This window comes from Nyctereutes procyonoides, unplaced genomic scaffold, assembly GCF_905146905.1.
Source record: "Nyctereutes procyonoides isolate TBG_1078 unplaced genomic scaffold, NYPRO_anot_genome, whole genome shotgun sequence".
Taxonomy (NCBI): domain Eukaryota; kingdom Metazoa; phylum Chordata; class Mammalia; order Carnivora; family Canidae; genus Nyctereutes; species Nyctereutes procyonoides.
The window spans coordinates 23,758,632-23,777,355 of record NW_026575035.1 but is presented as its reverse complement, the minus strand read 5'-3'; the positions used below and the strand labels follow the sequence as shown (position 1 = coordinate 23,777,355).

The 18,724-nt window shown below is 37.2% G+C and overlaps 1 protein-coding gene across 1 annotated transcript in view; it reads left to right on the top strand.

Moving 5' to 3' along the window:
* Positions 1–11,180: 11,180 nt before the first annotated feature.
* Positions 11,181–18,724, top strand: part of RGS20 (regulator of G protein signaling 20) — an 84,152-nt gene continuing 76,608 nt past the window's right edge. Inside the window, 1 exon segment of the mRNA XM_055318310.1 lies at positions 11,181–11,345. Within this exon segment, the coding sequence (XP_055174285.1) occupies positions 11,181–11,345 (165 nt within the window).

Below are 18,724 nucleotides of genomic sequence, written 5' to 3'. Positions count from 1 at the left end.
CAGATGGGAAATGGGCAGAGGGGAGGAGTGAAATAGGTGATGGGGATTAAGGACAGTAGGTGTTGTAAGGACCACCGGGTGTTGTATGGAACTGTTGAATCACTATATTGTACACCTGAAACTAATATAACACTGTATGTTAATTATACTGGAATTTATATAGATAGATAAGATAGATAGATATTTTAAGTAGCTAAATACCAGTAAAAATATGGCCCTCCTTTGGTCCTCCTCCAACATCCTGAGTTTTCTCCTGTCATCATTATCTTAATTCCACATTTATAGGGAAACTAGTTTCCACTATTAAGATATAAAATATAGATCTCAGTGCCTCTGATACTGGAAGAAATCCTCTTGCAATTCATGTCATGATGGATACCTAAAGGACAAAGATTGGATGTGGAGTTCTGGAATTTAAACAATGTAGTATTATAAATCATGAAATATTGTAAATCATTATAAATAAAAAATTTCTGAGAAAAATAAGGATTTGAACTATACATCTGTTAAAACAAATACCAAAATCTTCCCTTTTATCACTTTTGTTAATAGCTTAGTTATGGGATGTGGGTTGCTATGTGAACAAAGGTAAAATAGGACAAAATTGAAATGTATTCTATACTGTGCCCAGAGGTTCATGTACAATATCCACATAAAGCTTCCTTCTGTAAGTCAGTTTGAAAGCAAGACAACCTATTCCCTCCTAATGCCTACTGGTATCAAAAAGTTAGCAAAATATATTTGAGCAAAACTTATCTCTATTTTCTGAAGGCAGTCCTGGAAGTCTAACTACAAGAGACCTGTTGTTGCCTGCCAGTCACATGGACATGTTCAGTTTGAAATTTATATGAAATACCTAGGTGGAAATGTCAAGGAATCACTTAAATCAGTTTTCTAGATTTCAGGACGGAGTCTGGACTGGAGATACCATGTGGATATCATCAGTGTGGAGGACAACATTCCAGGCTTGAGAATGGATGCAGTCAGCCAAGAGTAGGAAGTGAAGGAGGCCAAGGGCAGAGTCCTAAAGACATACTATTTATGGATCAAGAAGAGGAAAAAGAATCATGAAAAGAAGTTTCCAGATAGATTGGGGGGGTGGAATCTATGGAAGACTGACAACATTAAGAGGACAGAAGTTTCAAAACAGAGGGAATGGCTTACCATGTCAGATGCTACAGGCAGGTCATGTGAACAAGGACAGAAAAAGGACCAAAATATCCCCTTCCTAGGATGTGACTTCTGGCATTGGTGACAGAAATCTCAAGACAGGCTGAAGTATATTCACAGTTTTATACAACTCTTTAAAAGCTGAAAGCTGGGATCCCTGGGTGGCGCAGCGGTTTGGCGCCTGCCTTTGGCCCAGGGCGCGATCCTGGAGACCCGGGATCGAATCCCACGTCGGGCTTACGGTGCATGGAGCCTGCTTCTCCCTCTGCCTGTGTCTCTGCCTCTCTCTCTCTCTGTGACTATCATAAAAAATTAAAAAAAAATAAAAGCTGAAAGCTAAAAGTCTTTATACATGATCAAAGAGCCACTCATTTAACTTGCCTGGTATGATTATATTCCAATACCCAATCTTTTAACTTCTCTTATATATTTCAAGGAGCTATCTGGACTATTCGCTTCCTAAAATGTTATGAAGATGACTTCTCACTATCACCAATTAAATGTATTTATTCATCAGCCGGGTTTCAAAGCAAACCAAGTAGAGAAATCAAGAATTTTTTTCAATTTATTCATGCAGAATTTCTTCCCTGAGGCACTCAGATAAACTGGGTTTTCACTCACCCATCCCAACACGTTTCCTCGTTATTTCGTTAGCTCTGATGCTGAAAAGGGGTCCAGGGCTCAGGGCCAATGCATGTCTTCATCTTCAAAATACTTTTTAAATATCATACTTCAAGATATCACAAAAATAAATGTTAAATGTCATTTTACAAAAAGGTGTTTAATGTCTTTGGTAGATCTAGGAATTATTCAAAGTGCAGCATATGCCGTATGTATATTTTTGGTCAGAATAGAGAAAATAATAAACAGAACTCTCACAGCAGGTGAGAGTACCATGGGGAATTTTCATATTTCAATGAATTAACCAAAAAATAAACTTGACAAAAATCAAGTAATTCAATTTGAAATATTTTGATTATAATAAAATGTCTTCTATTAATACCTGTAAACAAAGGATATAAGAAGCTGTCATTTTTACAAATAGTTGAAAACACTAGTTTTATTCATTGTAAAGCTGTGAGGAGATAGAAAGAAGTTTTATTCTATCATAACTTTCTTATAAATTGAGTCTGAAAATATCTAAGTTTCATATCAATATGTCAAGAGTACAGATGCTAAGAAGAAGAAATTAAAAAGAATAATTTAAAAATTGAATTTATTTTTATTCTGGGGGAACGTTAAAAAATCAGACATAACAATTTAAGCCACTGGTACAGAATTGATTTGTATAGCTATTGTTATGGGCTAATTGTGTTTTTCACCTCAAAGTTCATATGATGAAGTCCCAATGCCCAGGACCTCAAAGCGTGACTGTATTTGGAGGTACAGTCTTTAAAAAGGTGATTAAAGTAAAATGGGGCCATTAGAGTGCATCCTACTACAATATAACTGGTGTCCTTCTAAAAAGAAGAGATTAGGACATAAACATTAGTGAAGAATACGTACCACCTCCCTATTGCCCGGGAGAACAAAATCCAGACTTCCTGGTCTAGCATTAAGTGCTCCCTGCAATATGGACCCAATGCCATTACTTACCTTGGGGTCTAATCCAACTATTATCACAAGCTTATTAGACCAGATGAGTTTTGTGTCCTCTCCTTCACTCCACCTCTTTCCCCATACCAGGAATGCCCTGTTGGCTGTCCTGTGCTAATCACCCATACCCATGAATCGAGGCCCAGCCCATGTTACAGCCCTACCTATAACACTATCTGTATAACACTATCTGTATCATTCAGCTGCTACTTAGTCTAATACTTAAGTGCTAAAAGTTTTAAGTCGGATTCCATACTGACTTTTAATAGCTTTTTCTCCAAATACACTTTTCTTTAAAACAGAAAATTATTAAACCTAAATTTCTACGGACTCTATCTACATCTGTCAGTGCTTCCTTCCCTGGTAATTTTCTCCTTTTTAATCACTTTCAGTACTTCCAGACCTTGTGCTCCCAATGGAAACCGGGGGATAATATTGTTGTCTCCAAGATGGCAAAATGGTCCTTAAGGTTAAGAAAACCGTAGACATCACAATGGTCTGTGACCCATAATAACCATATCTGCCAAAATGTTCTTGGTATTTAACTTGTTAGGGAGAAACTAAACTCACTTTATTTTTTTTAATGAATATGTTCTTTTTTTATTTTTATTTATTTATGATAGTCACACACACAGAGAGAGAGAGGGAGGGAGGCAGAGACACAGGCAGAGAGAGAAGCAGGCTCCATGCACCGGGAACCCGACATGGGATTCGATCCGGGGTCTCCAGGATCGCGCCCTGGGCCAAAGGCAAGTGCCAAACCGCTGCGCCACCCAGGGATTCCCTAAACTCACTTTAAATTTTAGTTAAATTCTTTTTTTCTCCTCTGGATTGGGCAAAAATGAAGTAAATGTTGAGAAACACTGCGTCAGACTAAGAAAAGGATTTCTCACTATATCAGTTTCCCAGGACTAGTGTACCAAATTATCACAAACTTGAGTACTAAAAAAAAAAAACTCCAGAAGTTTCAGAAATTTATTCTTTTCCGTTCTGGAGGCCAGAAGTCTAAAATCCAGGTGTCAGCAGGACTGTGCTCCCTCCCACGGCTGTAGGGTAGAATCCAATCTTTGCCTCTTGCAGCTTCCAGTGCCTGCTACATCCCAATCTCCACCTTCACCTCCCTGCGTTATGAGGACCTTGTCACTGGATTTAGGGCCCACCTGGATAACTGAAGATGATCTCCTCATCTCAAGATCCTTAATTACATCTGCAAAGACCTTTTCTAAATAAGGAAACATCTACAAATTCCTAGGTTTTAATGTAGACATATCTTTTAGATACCACCAATCAGTTACTACCCTGAAAAATACAGATCCTAATTATAAGGAGGCATAAGGTAGGAAACAGCACCGTCAAGTGTTGCCTGGATGGCTGCCTGAAGCCCCAATTTGTTAAGAGCACGTGGTCAGCCAGTTGGTCCTCAACAGTTCGTAATGTAATAGGCTATTGTAAAAAGAAGGCCATTAGACCCAGATGGCTGTAATGCCTGGGTAGCCTACATAAGCAAGCCAAAAAAAAACCTAAGCCAGAGTCAATGCCTGTAAATGCATTTGCATCCCAGAAGACAAAATTTAAGAGCAACCAAAAACAGACAACTAGGTTTTCTGAAATGAGGCACCTGCTTAAGCTGTGGCCAATCAAATCATTTCCTTGCTTTGCTTCTGCATCCACTTTGTTAAATCCTTTTCCCTAACTCCTCTTCGCAGAGTGCGCCTAACTACTCTCAGTTTGGCACTGCCTGATGTGAATCCATGTCTGCTCAAATAAACTCTTCAGCTTGTCTTTTCAAAGTTCTGTGTTAGAAACAGGACCCCAAGGAAAACTTTGATGGGTCTCAGGGAGCATTTGGGCACAGGCACCTGCCGAGCACTCTGTGCCCACGTCTTTCTTTAAGGGTGCAGAAAGTTCCTCTCAGATCTGAGCTCTGCAGCTTTTGCACTGTGAGCTCTCCAGCTTTATTTGAGCATTTCTTTTTTTCCAGACTGAGTCCAGAGTTGGTGCTAGTCTGACTTGCACCAGTCAGACCCAATGGTCTGGGTCCATTGTGGGGCCTCCAGTAGGTAAAATTCTGTTTTAAATGGAAAAAGGGAGAGAGCAAAACAAAATGGGTTCCTCTAAGCCCAGAGTCTGGGACTCCTCCATCTAGGATTTTGTCTGAGTATATATAGAAAAATTATGAGCCCAGAACCTGTTTGTCTGAACAAGTGGATGAAATTTACCAAAGATAATCTTGAATAACATTGGCCACACTGGGAACTTTTAATGTAGATAAGTTTATCCATTTATAAGGCGCCCTAAAGACAAAAAAAAAGGGGGGGTACCAAACTTCCCAAAAATAATAGAATACATCTTTCAGTTGGTATGCAGAAGGTCCTAAGAGACTAAATGAATTTAAAATGGCCTCTTTAAAAATTTCTTTACAGAAAGCAAATAAAGGGATGCCTGGGTGGCTCAGTGGTTGAGCATCTGCCTTTGGCTCAGGGCATGATTCCAGTCCAGGGATCGAGTCCCAATTCGGGCTCCCTGCAAGGAGCCTGCTTCTCCCTCTGTCTGTGTCTCTGCCTCTCTCTGTGAGTCTCTCACGAATAAACAAAATCTTTAAAAACAAAACAAAAAGCAAATGAAAAGATCAAGTCTCTATAAATATTAGTAAAAGGCTTTAAGCAACAGAGCAAGTAACCTTAACTTATTCCAACTGCCAGAAACACAATTCTGATCCAACAGTTCTTTTAGAAACTAGCAAGTTTTGTATTATACTTGCCTCATGGCTACAATTTTAAAAGTGTCTGCTGTATATTTATTTGTGTCTATACATGTGTTATATATAGATGTGCAATTTTTCTATTTAGATGGTAATTTTAATGTTAAATTTTAACAAAATTTGTAAAAGAACTCTATTAAATTGGCTTAAAAAAATAAAGTATTTACATAAATTAAGTATTCTCTCAGAAATATCGAAACTGGGATCCCTGGGTGGCGCAGCGGTTTGGGGCCTGCCTTTGGCCCAGGGCGCGATCCTGGAGACCCGGGATCGAATCCCACGTCAGGATCCCGGTGCATGGAGCCTGCTTCTCCCTCTGCCTGTGTCTCTGCCTCTCGCTCTCTCTGTATGACTATCGTAAAATAAATTTAAAAAAAAAGAAATATCGAAACTAACCCAAATGTAGTTCAAGTTCACATGATCTTTGATAATCTTTGATATATAAAAGCTAGTCTAAGTTTGCTTGGTTTAATTAAAACACTCATGCCTTCAGAGTTATCAACGTTAACTATAATGCAGACATACAACTTCAATTCTACCTAGGTTTACTAGTCAAATAAGCTGATATTATGACTGTCACAAAATATTTCAGCAATCAAAAAAACTTGAGATGATCACTAGCTATTTAACATCTTGTGAATTTTTCAGGAGTAATCTAAAAAAAATTGTTAGGAACAAGTGCATTGAATAGATATAAGTAAAAGTTTATAAATGGACTTTTCAATAATAATTACATTTTATGTTCTATCTACTTAAAAGTTATCTCTCAAGAGTCTTAAAAACATGCTTGTAGCCCTCAGCAGGACATCAGCTGGTCTTATCTGAGCTGGGAGAAAGAGAAACAAGATGAACAAGGAGATGAATAACAAAAACCTTCCACAAACTGACATCAATAACCTATAAGTTTCACAGTGAAACAACTTAACCCTGATAGTGACCAAGGGTGGCACTAATACCAATTTTTTGGTCAATCCATCATATATGAGAAAATAACCAAAAGGGGGAATTGTTAAAGTAATTAACCTGGGGGCCATTAGACTGAGCTGCCTCTAATGCCTTGGTAGACTGTGTAACCCAGAGTCAATTCTTGTAAATGCACTTGTACTGTAGACAATGACACTAAACAGTCACAAACAGCCGCCTAGACTTTCCCAAATTAGTCAACCTACTAAGCTGTAGGCCATCAAATAACTTCCTTGCTCTGCTTCCACATCTGTTCTTTACAAGCCTTTTCACAAGCTCCTGTCAAGCACTTTCACTTTGGTGCTGCCTGGTTCAAATTGATATTAACTCAAATAAACTCTTGAAAAATGTTAATAATCCTCAGTTTATCTTTCAATGTTATGAAATGAATGTTTGTGTTTCCCTCAAAATCCATGTGTTGAAGCCCTACCCCCCCCCCCCGATTGTGATGGTATTTGAAAATGGGGCCTTCAGGAGGTAATTAGAGTTAGGTGGGCTCCAGATTTGCTATTTAGAAATGACACAAGGGGGACGCCTGGATGGCTCAGTGGTTGAGCATCTGCCTTCGGCTCAGGCGTGATCCCTGGGTCCTGGGATCATGTCCTGCATTGGGCTTCCTACGGGGAGCCTTACTTCTCCCTCTGCCTATGTCTGTCTCTGCCTCTCTCTCTGTTTGCCTCATGAATAAATAAATAAAATCTTTACCAAAAAAAATGACTCAAGGGAGGAGCACCTGGGTGGCTCAGTAAGTTAAGCATCTGCCTTCGGCTTAGATCATGATCCCGGATCCTGGGATCAAGCCCTGAGTTGGGCTCCCTGGCATTGGTCTCCCTGCTCAGCAGGGAGTTTGCTTCTCTCTCTGCCTCTGCTGCTACCCCCTGCTTGATCTCTCCCTCTCAAATAGATAAAATCTTTTTTAAAAATAACACAAGGGAAATAAGATAAAACTACATCAACAGAAGAAAAATAATACTAATAATTAATGTGTTCTTTAAATCAATGTCCCATATGTTTAACTTTTTTTCACTAGAGTAGGATTATATTATATGTTTGAGAGAATATACCACCTAGAAGTGATCAGAAGTTGCAAAAAAAAAAAAAAAGAAGCGATCAGAAGTAGAAAAAATACATAATTTCAAAGGAATTTCTTCAGCCTAAAACAGAAAATGTTATGAACATCATCATTTCCAATCTTTTCCTTCCAAATGTGGATTAAACTTACATTTGCCCATGGAGCTAAAGGAGATCCAGCCAACAGAAATCTTATTCTAAAAGATGATTTCACATGACATACTTATTGCCCCTAGTAAACATTATGCTACCAGCCTACCTTCAGCTGGGTGAGGACTTTGAGAAGTTTTTGCTGCTCAGTGAATAAAATATTAATTTAATGGAAGAATGGTTTTTCCAATATCTTTCATACAGTAGACATTTGTAAGAAGCTGACTTACTTTGACCTGACAGTAACCCTGGGCATGGACACATGACATCTTTACAAAGTTCTCTAACCAGCTATCATAACAGCCTCTTCATTGGTACTACCAAAGTAGATCTAATATCAATAACAAAGGATTTCACTTATTTGTGATACCAGTGCCCTAAATTCCTACGGCAACCGAGCTTTAGGATTTTCCAGGTCAAGTCTATTAGATTTGTCCACTGGCCCCATAATGACAATCTCCCACAATTTAAAAATATGGTCACTGTGGTAGCAGCTCTTAGTAATCCCACCTCCCAGTGACTCCTGCCTTTCTCTGATCCTCTCTCCTTGAGTATGTGCTAGACCTACTGAGTTTCTTCTAAGGAACAGAATACAGCAAAGGGAAAAGGACTGTCACTTCTGAGCTGAGGTTACAAAAGACCATGACTTTCATCTTACTTGCATTCTGTTGGGTCGTTCTCACTTGTTCACACAAATGAAGCAAGCTGCCAGGTGGTAAACTGCCCCACGGAGAGCCTGATATGGCAGGAACTGAGGGCAGACTCTAGTCAGCAACCAGTAAGGAACGGGGCCCTTAGTCCACTTGCATTTGAGGAACTAAATCCTGGCAACAGCTATGTGAGTGAGCCTAGAAGTGACTCCTTCCCCAGTTGAGCCTTGAGATGACTATAGCTCCAGCTGGCACCTTGACTCAGCAGTGGTTTTTGAGCCAGAGGATCTGCAGCCAGCTCCTGTTACAGTCAGATAATAAATGTTATCTTAAACCGCTAAGTTGTAGAATACTTGTTATGCAACAATAAATAACTAATACAGTCACGGCAGCCAAGGTAATAATAATAACAGCAAACATGTAGCAAGAGTTTATTATGTGTTGAGCACTCCAATAAGCCCTTCATCTATGCTGCAGGTGAAAGGAAACAGATCGAGCTAACTTAAGCAAATAGTAATAATATTCTCAAAATAACATTTTTTATTTCTAAGGAAGTTATTAAACCATATAAATGAAGAGTCTAAGATTAGTTCTTCAGGGACAGTGAATTGCTCAAATGATGTTAGGAATCGGTCTGCCTGCCTATCTATTCTGGTTCTCAGTGAGCTTATTTCATTCTTAAGCAAGTTCTGTGCAAGTATTGGCAAAGATATACACCAACGGGACCAGACTTATATTTTACTAGTTAGTAACCTCAGTGGAAAACAAAATTGCTGGATATTATGGTATCTATGTTGAACATTTTGAGGAACTGCCAAACTGTTTTCCAAAATGGTTGCAACAACATTTTACATTTCCATGGATAACGTCTGAGAGTCCTAGTTTCTCCACATACTAACATTTATCATTGTCTGTTTTTTTGCCAACCTATTGAGTATAAAATCATTGTGATTTTGACTTGCTTTTCCCTAATGGCTAATGATGTCGAGCATCTTTTCATGGGCTTATTGGCCATTTATGTATTTTCTTTGGAGAAATATTTATCTAGACACATCACCCACTTTCAGTTAAATTTTATTTTGTTTTGTTTTTTCAGTTGTAAGAACTCTTTACATATTCTGGATACAATTCCTTTATTGTGTATATATGATTTGCAATATTTTCTATTTTGTAGGTTATCTTTTCACTTTCTTTCTGAGGTTCTTTGAAAATCAAAGTTTTTCATTTTGCTGAAGTCCAGTTTCCCTGTTTTTTCTTTTGTCCTTTGTGCTTTTGGTATTGTATGTAAGAAGGCTTTGCTTAATCCAAGGTCACAAAGATTTACCCCTACATTTTCTTGTAGCAGTTTTATAGTTTCAGCTCTTACCTATACATCTATGATTCATTTTGAGTTCATTTTTTCTGTGGTGTGAGGTAGAAGTTCAACTTAATCTGTCTGCCTGTAGTTATCCAGTTGTTCCAGCACTATTTGTTGAAAAGACAATTCTTTCCTCTGTTGAGTTATTTTGGCACCTTGTCAAAAATCAATTGACCATAAATGTATGGATCTATTTATGGACTCTCTATTCTGTTGATCTATAGGTCTATTTTTATGCGAGTACCACACTATTAATTACTGTGGCTTTATAATTAGTTTTTTTTATTTATTCATGAGAGAGAGGCAGAGGGAGAAGTAGGCTCCCTGTGGAGAACCTGATGCGGGACTCGATCCTGGAACCCTGGAATCACAACCTAAGCCAAAGGCAGACGCTCAACCACTGAGCCACCCAAGCATCCCCTTATAATAAGTTTTAAAATTGAGAAATGTGAATCCTCCAACTTTGTTCTTTTTATGAGATTGTTTTGGATATTCTGGGTCCCTTACAGTTCCATATGAATTTTACAATCAATCTATCAATTTCTCACAAAAAAAAAAGAATAAAAAGAAAATGAAGCTGAAATGTTGATAGGGACTGTGACTGTGTTTGTTTTGCATACCAATTCTGGAGGCCCGGGGTCATTTTACAAAAGGAAATTTCTCCAGTTCATAACCCAAGTAATATACATCTGGGGTCTTTACCCCTGTGCACCAGACCCAGCAATGGTTACCTGAACATTAGATATTCCTTGATAGAAAGATATTATGTTCTACTCTTTGCACTCTGTGTAATAATCTTTATTTATAGGGCACTTTACAAATGTGAAGCACGATATTCGAAGCCAACTTTTGGTTTAATCACTAGATGACTAGTTACTTCGCAAGAAAAATCATTTTAATCCTACATGATATCAATTTAGGTGTAATAATCCTTGGGCTTAAGTTTGGGTGTGAGTTTAGCAAATATTTCTAACCGCAAAGCTAACTGCTGCTAAAATGACCTTTTAAGAAAACTACATAGATTAGGCAGACCATCTGCCTCTCAATTGCGTGGTCCAAGATGATCAAATACTAGTCCCTATCGCACACGACTAATGCAGAATTTCGCAAAACAATCTATTCCCTTTATCATTATATCCTAAGCAATATATCACTTACACCATTTCTTTCCATTTTGATTTAGGAATTAAATTTGAATTAGGAACACATTGCTGCCTGCAGAGGGCAGTCATAACATATCTAGACATTCAAAACCAGAAGCTCTACCTGGAATAGAACACTAGTGGATAAACTGCTGATCCCCAAAACAGATAATCCTGTTGCTTCAGATAGTGAAGCAGGGTGATCCCCAGCTGGCTGAGAGATAGCACAGCATCCACCAGGCGAAGAGAAGTAGACTGGATCCTGGGCTAGTGCTGTTAAAATCAGGCTGCAGGACTCATTTAGAACTTTATTGTTAAACATGCCCAGTCTTCCCCAAGACAACCAAGAGTGCCTCCAGGAACATTTCTCCAGACCATCTATGTGGAAGCAATTTCTGCCCCTGCGTAGGGCAGAGGGATATAAAGCAAACATTCACGAAACCATGGAAAATGAAGGTAGCACCAAGGCTGTGCATGATATCAAGGTAAGACAATCTCCACAACCCCTGATCCTTTCTTGACAAGGAAAATTTTTATCTGGAAAGAATATAAAACCATAAGCAAGCTTTCATACTATTGCTCTATCTTACTAATAGTTTATCAAAATGTTTTCAAGCTAACCCCAAGAGAAAAACTAGAACTTTGATAATAATTACCAGATCTGTCCAGTTTTCTCCAACCTAAACAGCTTCCCTTTACGAAGACAAATGCTTATTTATTGTTTGTTTGTTTGTTTGCTTGTTTGTTTCAGGAGGGGTAATGTTTTTTAAAAAAGGAAATCTAGCCATAGATTTTTATGACTGTTGATATTTTGTGGCTATTGTAGCTTGGATATTTTTCTCTGAAATAAAATTTATTTCTCGTACAGTATTGAAAGAAAAACTATAAAAAAAAAGAAAGAAAAACTATAGACTGCTTTCTACAAAAATTGCTCAAGAAAAAAATTGATAAAATAATACAGGAACATAAGAACATTAAGAAGCTAAGGGATATTTTTTCCTGAATTCATAGTTTCCTATGGTGAATTTTTTAAGCATGAATTTCTATCAATAGGTAACATTATTTCCCCAAAGAGTGACAATTTGCCTGCTCAGTGTTGTGTGTATCTTTGCAGTTTAAGTCTGTAAATCCTCTTAACTATAAATAGAACCATCTCTTAAAAGGTTATTCAGAGAAAGGGGGATGGGCCTATGTTACTGCCTACAAATAATCAGAGCTCAGAATTAAATGCTGCAATCATACTACAGCAAACCTATCCAAATACTTTAACACCAAAAAACTGATCCGTCCTTGTGCCATGGCTCATATCCTGACAATAATCATGATTTATTATTGGATATCTTATTTTAACCAATTGGCACAGGAAGAAGAAAAATGTAGAAATGTACTGACCTTCACTTTTGACCTTTCAGACAGATGTGAACAAATAATATGTGATATTCACAGCTCCTATTATCACCTGAGCACTAGGTCTTTAGGAAGCTAAAATGAAATAGATATACTGGCTGGAAGTCCTTAATTAATGGGCATCTAAACCTAAATGTAGGGAACCTATGCAAAAGAGATTTCTGAAAGGTAGAATTTGGAGGTTACTCTGCGGAAATAGCAACAACAACTTAGATATATTTTATGTGTGTGCACACATATACTTTCAAAGTTCTAACTGTATTGAGGGGTACTCTTTAAACAGAATCATAGGCAGATAAATTGGAAAAGTATTTATGAATCAGCAATACATCTTCCCACAGCATCCTGGAATCAAATACACTTCCAGTACTGGACAATCCTACCTGTGATACTGACCTCATTCACCCAGATAAACAGGTTCTAGCCAGTACAGCAGCAGGTATGAGTAGTCAGGAGTGATCCAGCTGAGATGCTACTGGCCTTCCCACTCAGTTTTGCCTCCTCAAAAAATCTTATGTTGCATCTGAACATAGATACACATATAGGTGAACACGTCCCTCTTCTAGCATATATAAGGATGATAGAACTCAATCCATTTTAATTCTATAAATAGCATTGCATCCTTACTATGTGTAAAACCTGGGTTAGGTTTTGCGAAAGAAAAAGATATGCTCCTTCTCCTTGGCAGACTTACAATACATTGGAAAACAGACAAGCATATCAACATTTATTAAGTTACCGTATTATCACCATACTCATGTCAACAGTAGAGGATATCTATGTAACTATATTCTTTTTGTCAGTAAGGCAGTAAAATGTTAGGGATGGCATATGACCAATATAGAGTAAAACAACTGAAAATTGCCTAATGAAAGAGTTAAAGAGATGAAATTTAAAGTAGACGTGAAATAATGTCTTAGAAATATGGAAAAGTGGGCAGCCCGGGTGGCTCAGTGGTTTAGGGCTGCCTTCAGCCCAGGGCATGATCCTGGAGACCCAGGATCAAGTCCCACGTCAGGCTCCCTGCATGGAGCCTGCTTCTCCCTCTGCCTGTGTCTCTGCCTCTCTCTCTCTCTCTCTCTGTGTCTCTCATGAATAAATAAATAAAATCTTAAAAAAAAAAGAAATATGGAAAAGTAGACAGGGAGAGTATGGGATGGAATGTGTTTAGATGTCTAGAGGCCAGTGATAAAACCTTCAAAAATCTTCAACCTAAGCCTCATACATTATACAGAAATTAATTCAAAATGCATCATGGACTTATAAAATGTACAACTGTAAGTAAAACTATAAAACTTTCAGGGGGAAATTTTTGTTAATCATTGTGATTAAGGCTAATCAGAGTTCTTGGGCATCAAAAGTATAGTCCATAAAGGAAAAATTAAAAAGTTGAATCTCAGAATATAAAAAATAAACATTTGCTCTGCCAAAAACTGTTAAGAGGATAAAAAGACAAACTACAGACTTTGAGAGAATATTTTCAAACCGCATAACTGACAAAGCCCTCACATTTAGAATATATAAAGAATTCACAAAGCTCAAAAATAAAATAGCAAACAATCCAACTAGAATATGGGCAAAGAAATTGAACAGGCATTCCATCAAAGAGCATATACAAATGGCAAACAAACACATGAAAAGATAGTCAACATCATAGCCATTAGGAAAACACAAACTAAAAACACAATAAAATATCACTACACACCTATCAGAATGGCTAAAATGAAAAGCAGTGAGGGGTGCCTGGGTGGCTCAGTTGGTTAAGCATCTGACTCTTGATCTCAGCTCAGGTCTTGCTTTGTCTCAGGATTGTGAATTGAGCCCAGGGTCGAGTCTACTAAAAAAAAAAAATAAATAAAGTGACAAAACCTAGTGCTGGCAATGAGTAAACTTGTGAAATTGAAATAAATGCTATGGATTGTACCAATGTCAGTTTCCTGGTTTTGATAATGGACAATAGTCATGCAGTTTCCATGAGGGAAACTGAGCAAAAGGTGCCTGGAACCACTCTGCCCATTCTCTCTTGGAACTTACTATGAATCTATAATTATTTCAAAATAAAAATTAAAAGAAAACAAAGACAGTTACACTGATGTACCAACACAGTGTTGCCTACATTTATTGTTCTGGTTCTTCCAGTTCTTTTCATTTGGATCCTTAACCACTTTGATTGGGTCAGTAGCACTAGTGTCATTAGACCCGTTTTAGAGATGGGAAAACAAGTTTTGAAATACTGTTGGTTATGTGTGTGAAGTCATCTGAGTGGTGATTTGAACCTAGAGTTTTTTGGGGCACTGATTTTATTACTAATTCAATAGCTTCTGATAGCGATTTAGAAAGTAGGCTATAATTTCAGAGGCTTGACGACAGACTTCTTAATAGTGTTTTGTAGCTTAAGTGTTAATAGTGTTTTGTGCATTCAGCCCAAAGTACACCAACATGGACCACTAATTTACTACAAAATAAATTAATACCCCCATCCACATAATCACACACCCATCTCCAGCAGAATATTTTTTCTGCATCAGGATTTTTGCTTCCTTTAATTCAGGGCATGGAATGCAGGTAGGGGGCAGAGGACCCTCTAGGCCAACCATTCTTCCTAAGTGATAGACATGAGAAAGAGAGAAAGCATTAAAGCCACAGTGGCAAGAAGTCAAATCCATCTATTGACATAGATTTATATGTATATGTGTCAATGCATTCTTCTTCAGTAATAAACATGGTCAGAGCTTAGACGAAAGTTGTTTCCAAAAAAAAAAAAAAAAGAAAGTTGTTTCCATAAAATCATTTTTTTTAACCCAGAGATCAAGAGTCGCATTCTCTACAGACTGAGCCAGCCAGACCCCTCCACAAAATTATTTTTCATACCATTCCAACATCAATGCATCTCTAAGAACACAGGCTTCTAAGTGCCCTCCTGTCCAGACGTGTAATCCCTTGAGCAGCTGATCAAAGCACTTGTTTTGAGACGTTATACACTAAAAGGAGAAAAACAAATGTCAGGGCCCCAAAAGGTAGCTACAAAGACAATGAAGCTTTGTGTGATGAAAAAGATACAGAAAAGAAGAAAAAAAGTCTTCGTAAAAAGGAATTATGCTTCTGATATCCAATACTTTAACATTAATGTATTCAGAAGACAAAATCAGTTTGTCCTGCCTCCATTTGTGAAAGAGTAAGCCCAGTAAGAAGGATAAAATTGGTTCTTTTTTTTTTTGAAGGCCCTCTGAAAAGAATTCGGTAGTAATTAGTTTAACATTTGAGATGTTCACATAAACCTTTTCAGAAAAAGTTTCATTTGGAAGCCTGTTGTGATTATATCTTCCATAGTTAGCATGCAAATGTTAATTGGCAATCCTCCAGTAACTCCTGTAGGATGTTCTAGATGAGGCAAAGGAGTATAGCTATCTTTATTATTATTGTTGTTGTTGTTCATTTCTTTTGTTTCTTAAGTTTCTCATATGAGTGAAATCATATGGCAGCTTTCTTTCTCTGACTGACTTATTGCACTTAGCATAATACTTCTTAACTTTCCGGATACTGTGGCATGGCCATGGAATCCTACAAGGGCGGTACATGACCACTTCAGTGTAAAACCCACATAGTGCTTCTCTTCTCACCTTATAATTCTCTGAAGCACTAAATAACTGAAGACAATTGATTTATGACAAGAGAGCCATGGAGAAAAAACTCTATGTCCCAAGAATTATTTATACCAAGTGTCACTGCAGCCCCATGTCTACATCACTGCCGGGACAGCCTGCCTACTTAGCCAGCGTGCTTTCTGCCACTACTGATGGCTTTGGCTGTAGGTTGGTGTTGACTGTGCTACCAGGGCATACTCCTGTAGAAAACAGAAATATTTTAATAATATATATCTGTGTTATATTCATTGTAATATTCAAGCAGGTGTTGCATTTTGGAAATTAGTGAAATGTTACCAAAAAAAAGAAAAGTTAATGGAGTTAAGACATTCAGTCATTGATTTAAAAGGGGAGGGAGGGAGGAAGTCTTTAACAGCAGACCAGATGCCACAAAAATTAAAATAATCAAAATAAGAAATATCAAAATAGAATAATATATTTGAGAAAGTCACAACACAGGGGAGAAAGATAAAGAAATTAAAATTATGAAGGCATAGTATAAGGAGGCCATATCTTGAAAAATTCACTTTAGGGACAGATAAAGGAAATAGATATAAAGTGGGATCTGAATACATTACTCAGCAATAATCAAGTTTTCTTTAAATATAATTTTATATTCCTGATGTAATAAAGATTTCAAACAATAATCTAAGAAGACATATTCTATTAGAAGCAAACTTAATGAAAATAGAACTAAGCCTAGAAATATCCTCATAGAATGTTCAAATTTCAAAAATTAAGACATTTCAGTAAATATCCAGAAAACATAAGATTACATATAGGGAAACAAGAAGGTCCTTCACCTTATAATTCTCTGAAGCACTAAATAACTGAAAACAATTGATATATAGCAAGAGCTTTGAAGAAAATAACTTTATGTCCCAAGAATTATTCATAAGCAAGTGTCACTCATGCCCTAACTCAAGAGAAAGACATTTTAAGATATTCAAGTATACAGATTATGACACAGCCACACTTCCTGTGTAAGTCACATGAAAATATGTTTCAAAGCGATGAAAAATGTGGAAGTCACAGTTAGGAAGGATCGATGGTAATTATTGAAAGAGTTGCTTGGATGAAGATATTAGAGGTAAAAAAGTGACTGCAAAATGTGATTATTCTTTAAAAGTTTGGTTATATTACAAAAAGAAAGGAGAAATGAATAAGGGAGGAGGCTTACAGCTCCAGATTAAATTCACAGACACAAAGAAAGGAAGGGAGAAGAGGAGAAACAATGGGTTCTACCCCTCATGTCTGGAAAAAGGAAGTCAGAAGAGACTGTGGTTTTTATGTTTTCCTTTTTTTTTTCTTTTAAGTCCCAAAGAGGCAAACAAGAATGTCTTCAGAAGAAATGACATATGACCTCTGACTTCCTTTAAAATAACAGGAGAAGCGGGGAGAAAGGGGGGGGGGGTGTGTGAAATGAAGCAGAATTGGCAATATGTTGATACTGAGTGATGGATATGAAAATTCATGAGTATATTTGCCCTGGGTATTTTTTTATTTGAAAGTTAACGTAATACATTTTTTTTTCAATCTCAAAGACTGGGGATTCAATTTTACCCTTTGAAATTAAAGAGCGAATAGACACATAAATACAATTTTCCATATACCTATTTATATCACAATGGGAGTTATTAGCACATACTTCAGACATTCAGACATTCACTGGATAGCACAACTCATCTTGAACTTTCAGAAAAATCTTTAAAAATGGCAAAAGATCCTTAAAACTAATAATAATAAATAAGTAAAAATGAGAAATAAATAAAAATGGCAAAAGATCTTGTCTGGAAGAATTAAAAACATATTGTTAAAGTCCGAGTTGGCCTCATTATGTAGCTTGGGCTTTTTTTTCACAAATCTTAGAATGCTCAGATTTTATTTTATTTTATTTTTTCAAGATTTTATTTATTTATTCATGAGAGACACACAGAGAGGCAGAGACACAGGCAGAGGGAGAAGCAGGCTCCCTGTGGAGCCCAATGTGGGACTCCATCCCAGAACCCCGGGATCAGGACCTGAGCCACAGGCAGACACTCAACTGCTGAGCCACCCAGACATCCCAAATGCTCAGATTTTAAATTAATATTTAGGAAAAAATATACCTTGTCTCATTTCCTCTATTCAAAAGATCTCATAAAATCATGTTGGCTTTCCTGTCAAAATCAAGCCAGCCTTGGGGCTCCTGGCTGGCTCAGTCAAAAGAGCATGTGACTCTTGATCTCTCAGGGTTGTGGGTTCAAGCCCCACATTGGCTGTAGAGATTACTACAATATAAATAATTAAATAAACTTAAAAAAAAAAAGAATCAAGCCAGCCTTCACAAAACAATAAAACCACTGCAAATACCTTAGGAAATTTACATTAAAGTTTTTCCTTGTTGCAAGGTAAAGCTGTAGATGAACTTTACTGGGAACCTTTGGTAGTAAACTTGTTGCTACAGCTTCCGTATGAACCATGTATTTCCATTCCTTAGGTAAAAGCAATTCAGATTAAACTTGTGTTATGTGGGGTGGGAATTTATTTTAGAAACTTCCATAGAATGGTTTCATAGTTACTGCATTTAAAATGACTGAAAAAAGAAATTTTAAAATGAAGCACATATGCTGACAGATAATATTTAGTTTAAACCCTGCAGTGACTATTGGAATATATTTCAAATATTCAAGAATGAAGTCCAAATTGCAGACTATGATTTAATTTGATATCAATGATGTAACCAAGTATGTTTTTCCCTAAGAATATATTGTACTTACAAAATTTTGAATTCTCAGCACTAAAAACTGTAAGTATTCATTTTCAAGTGATAG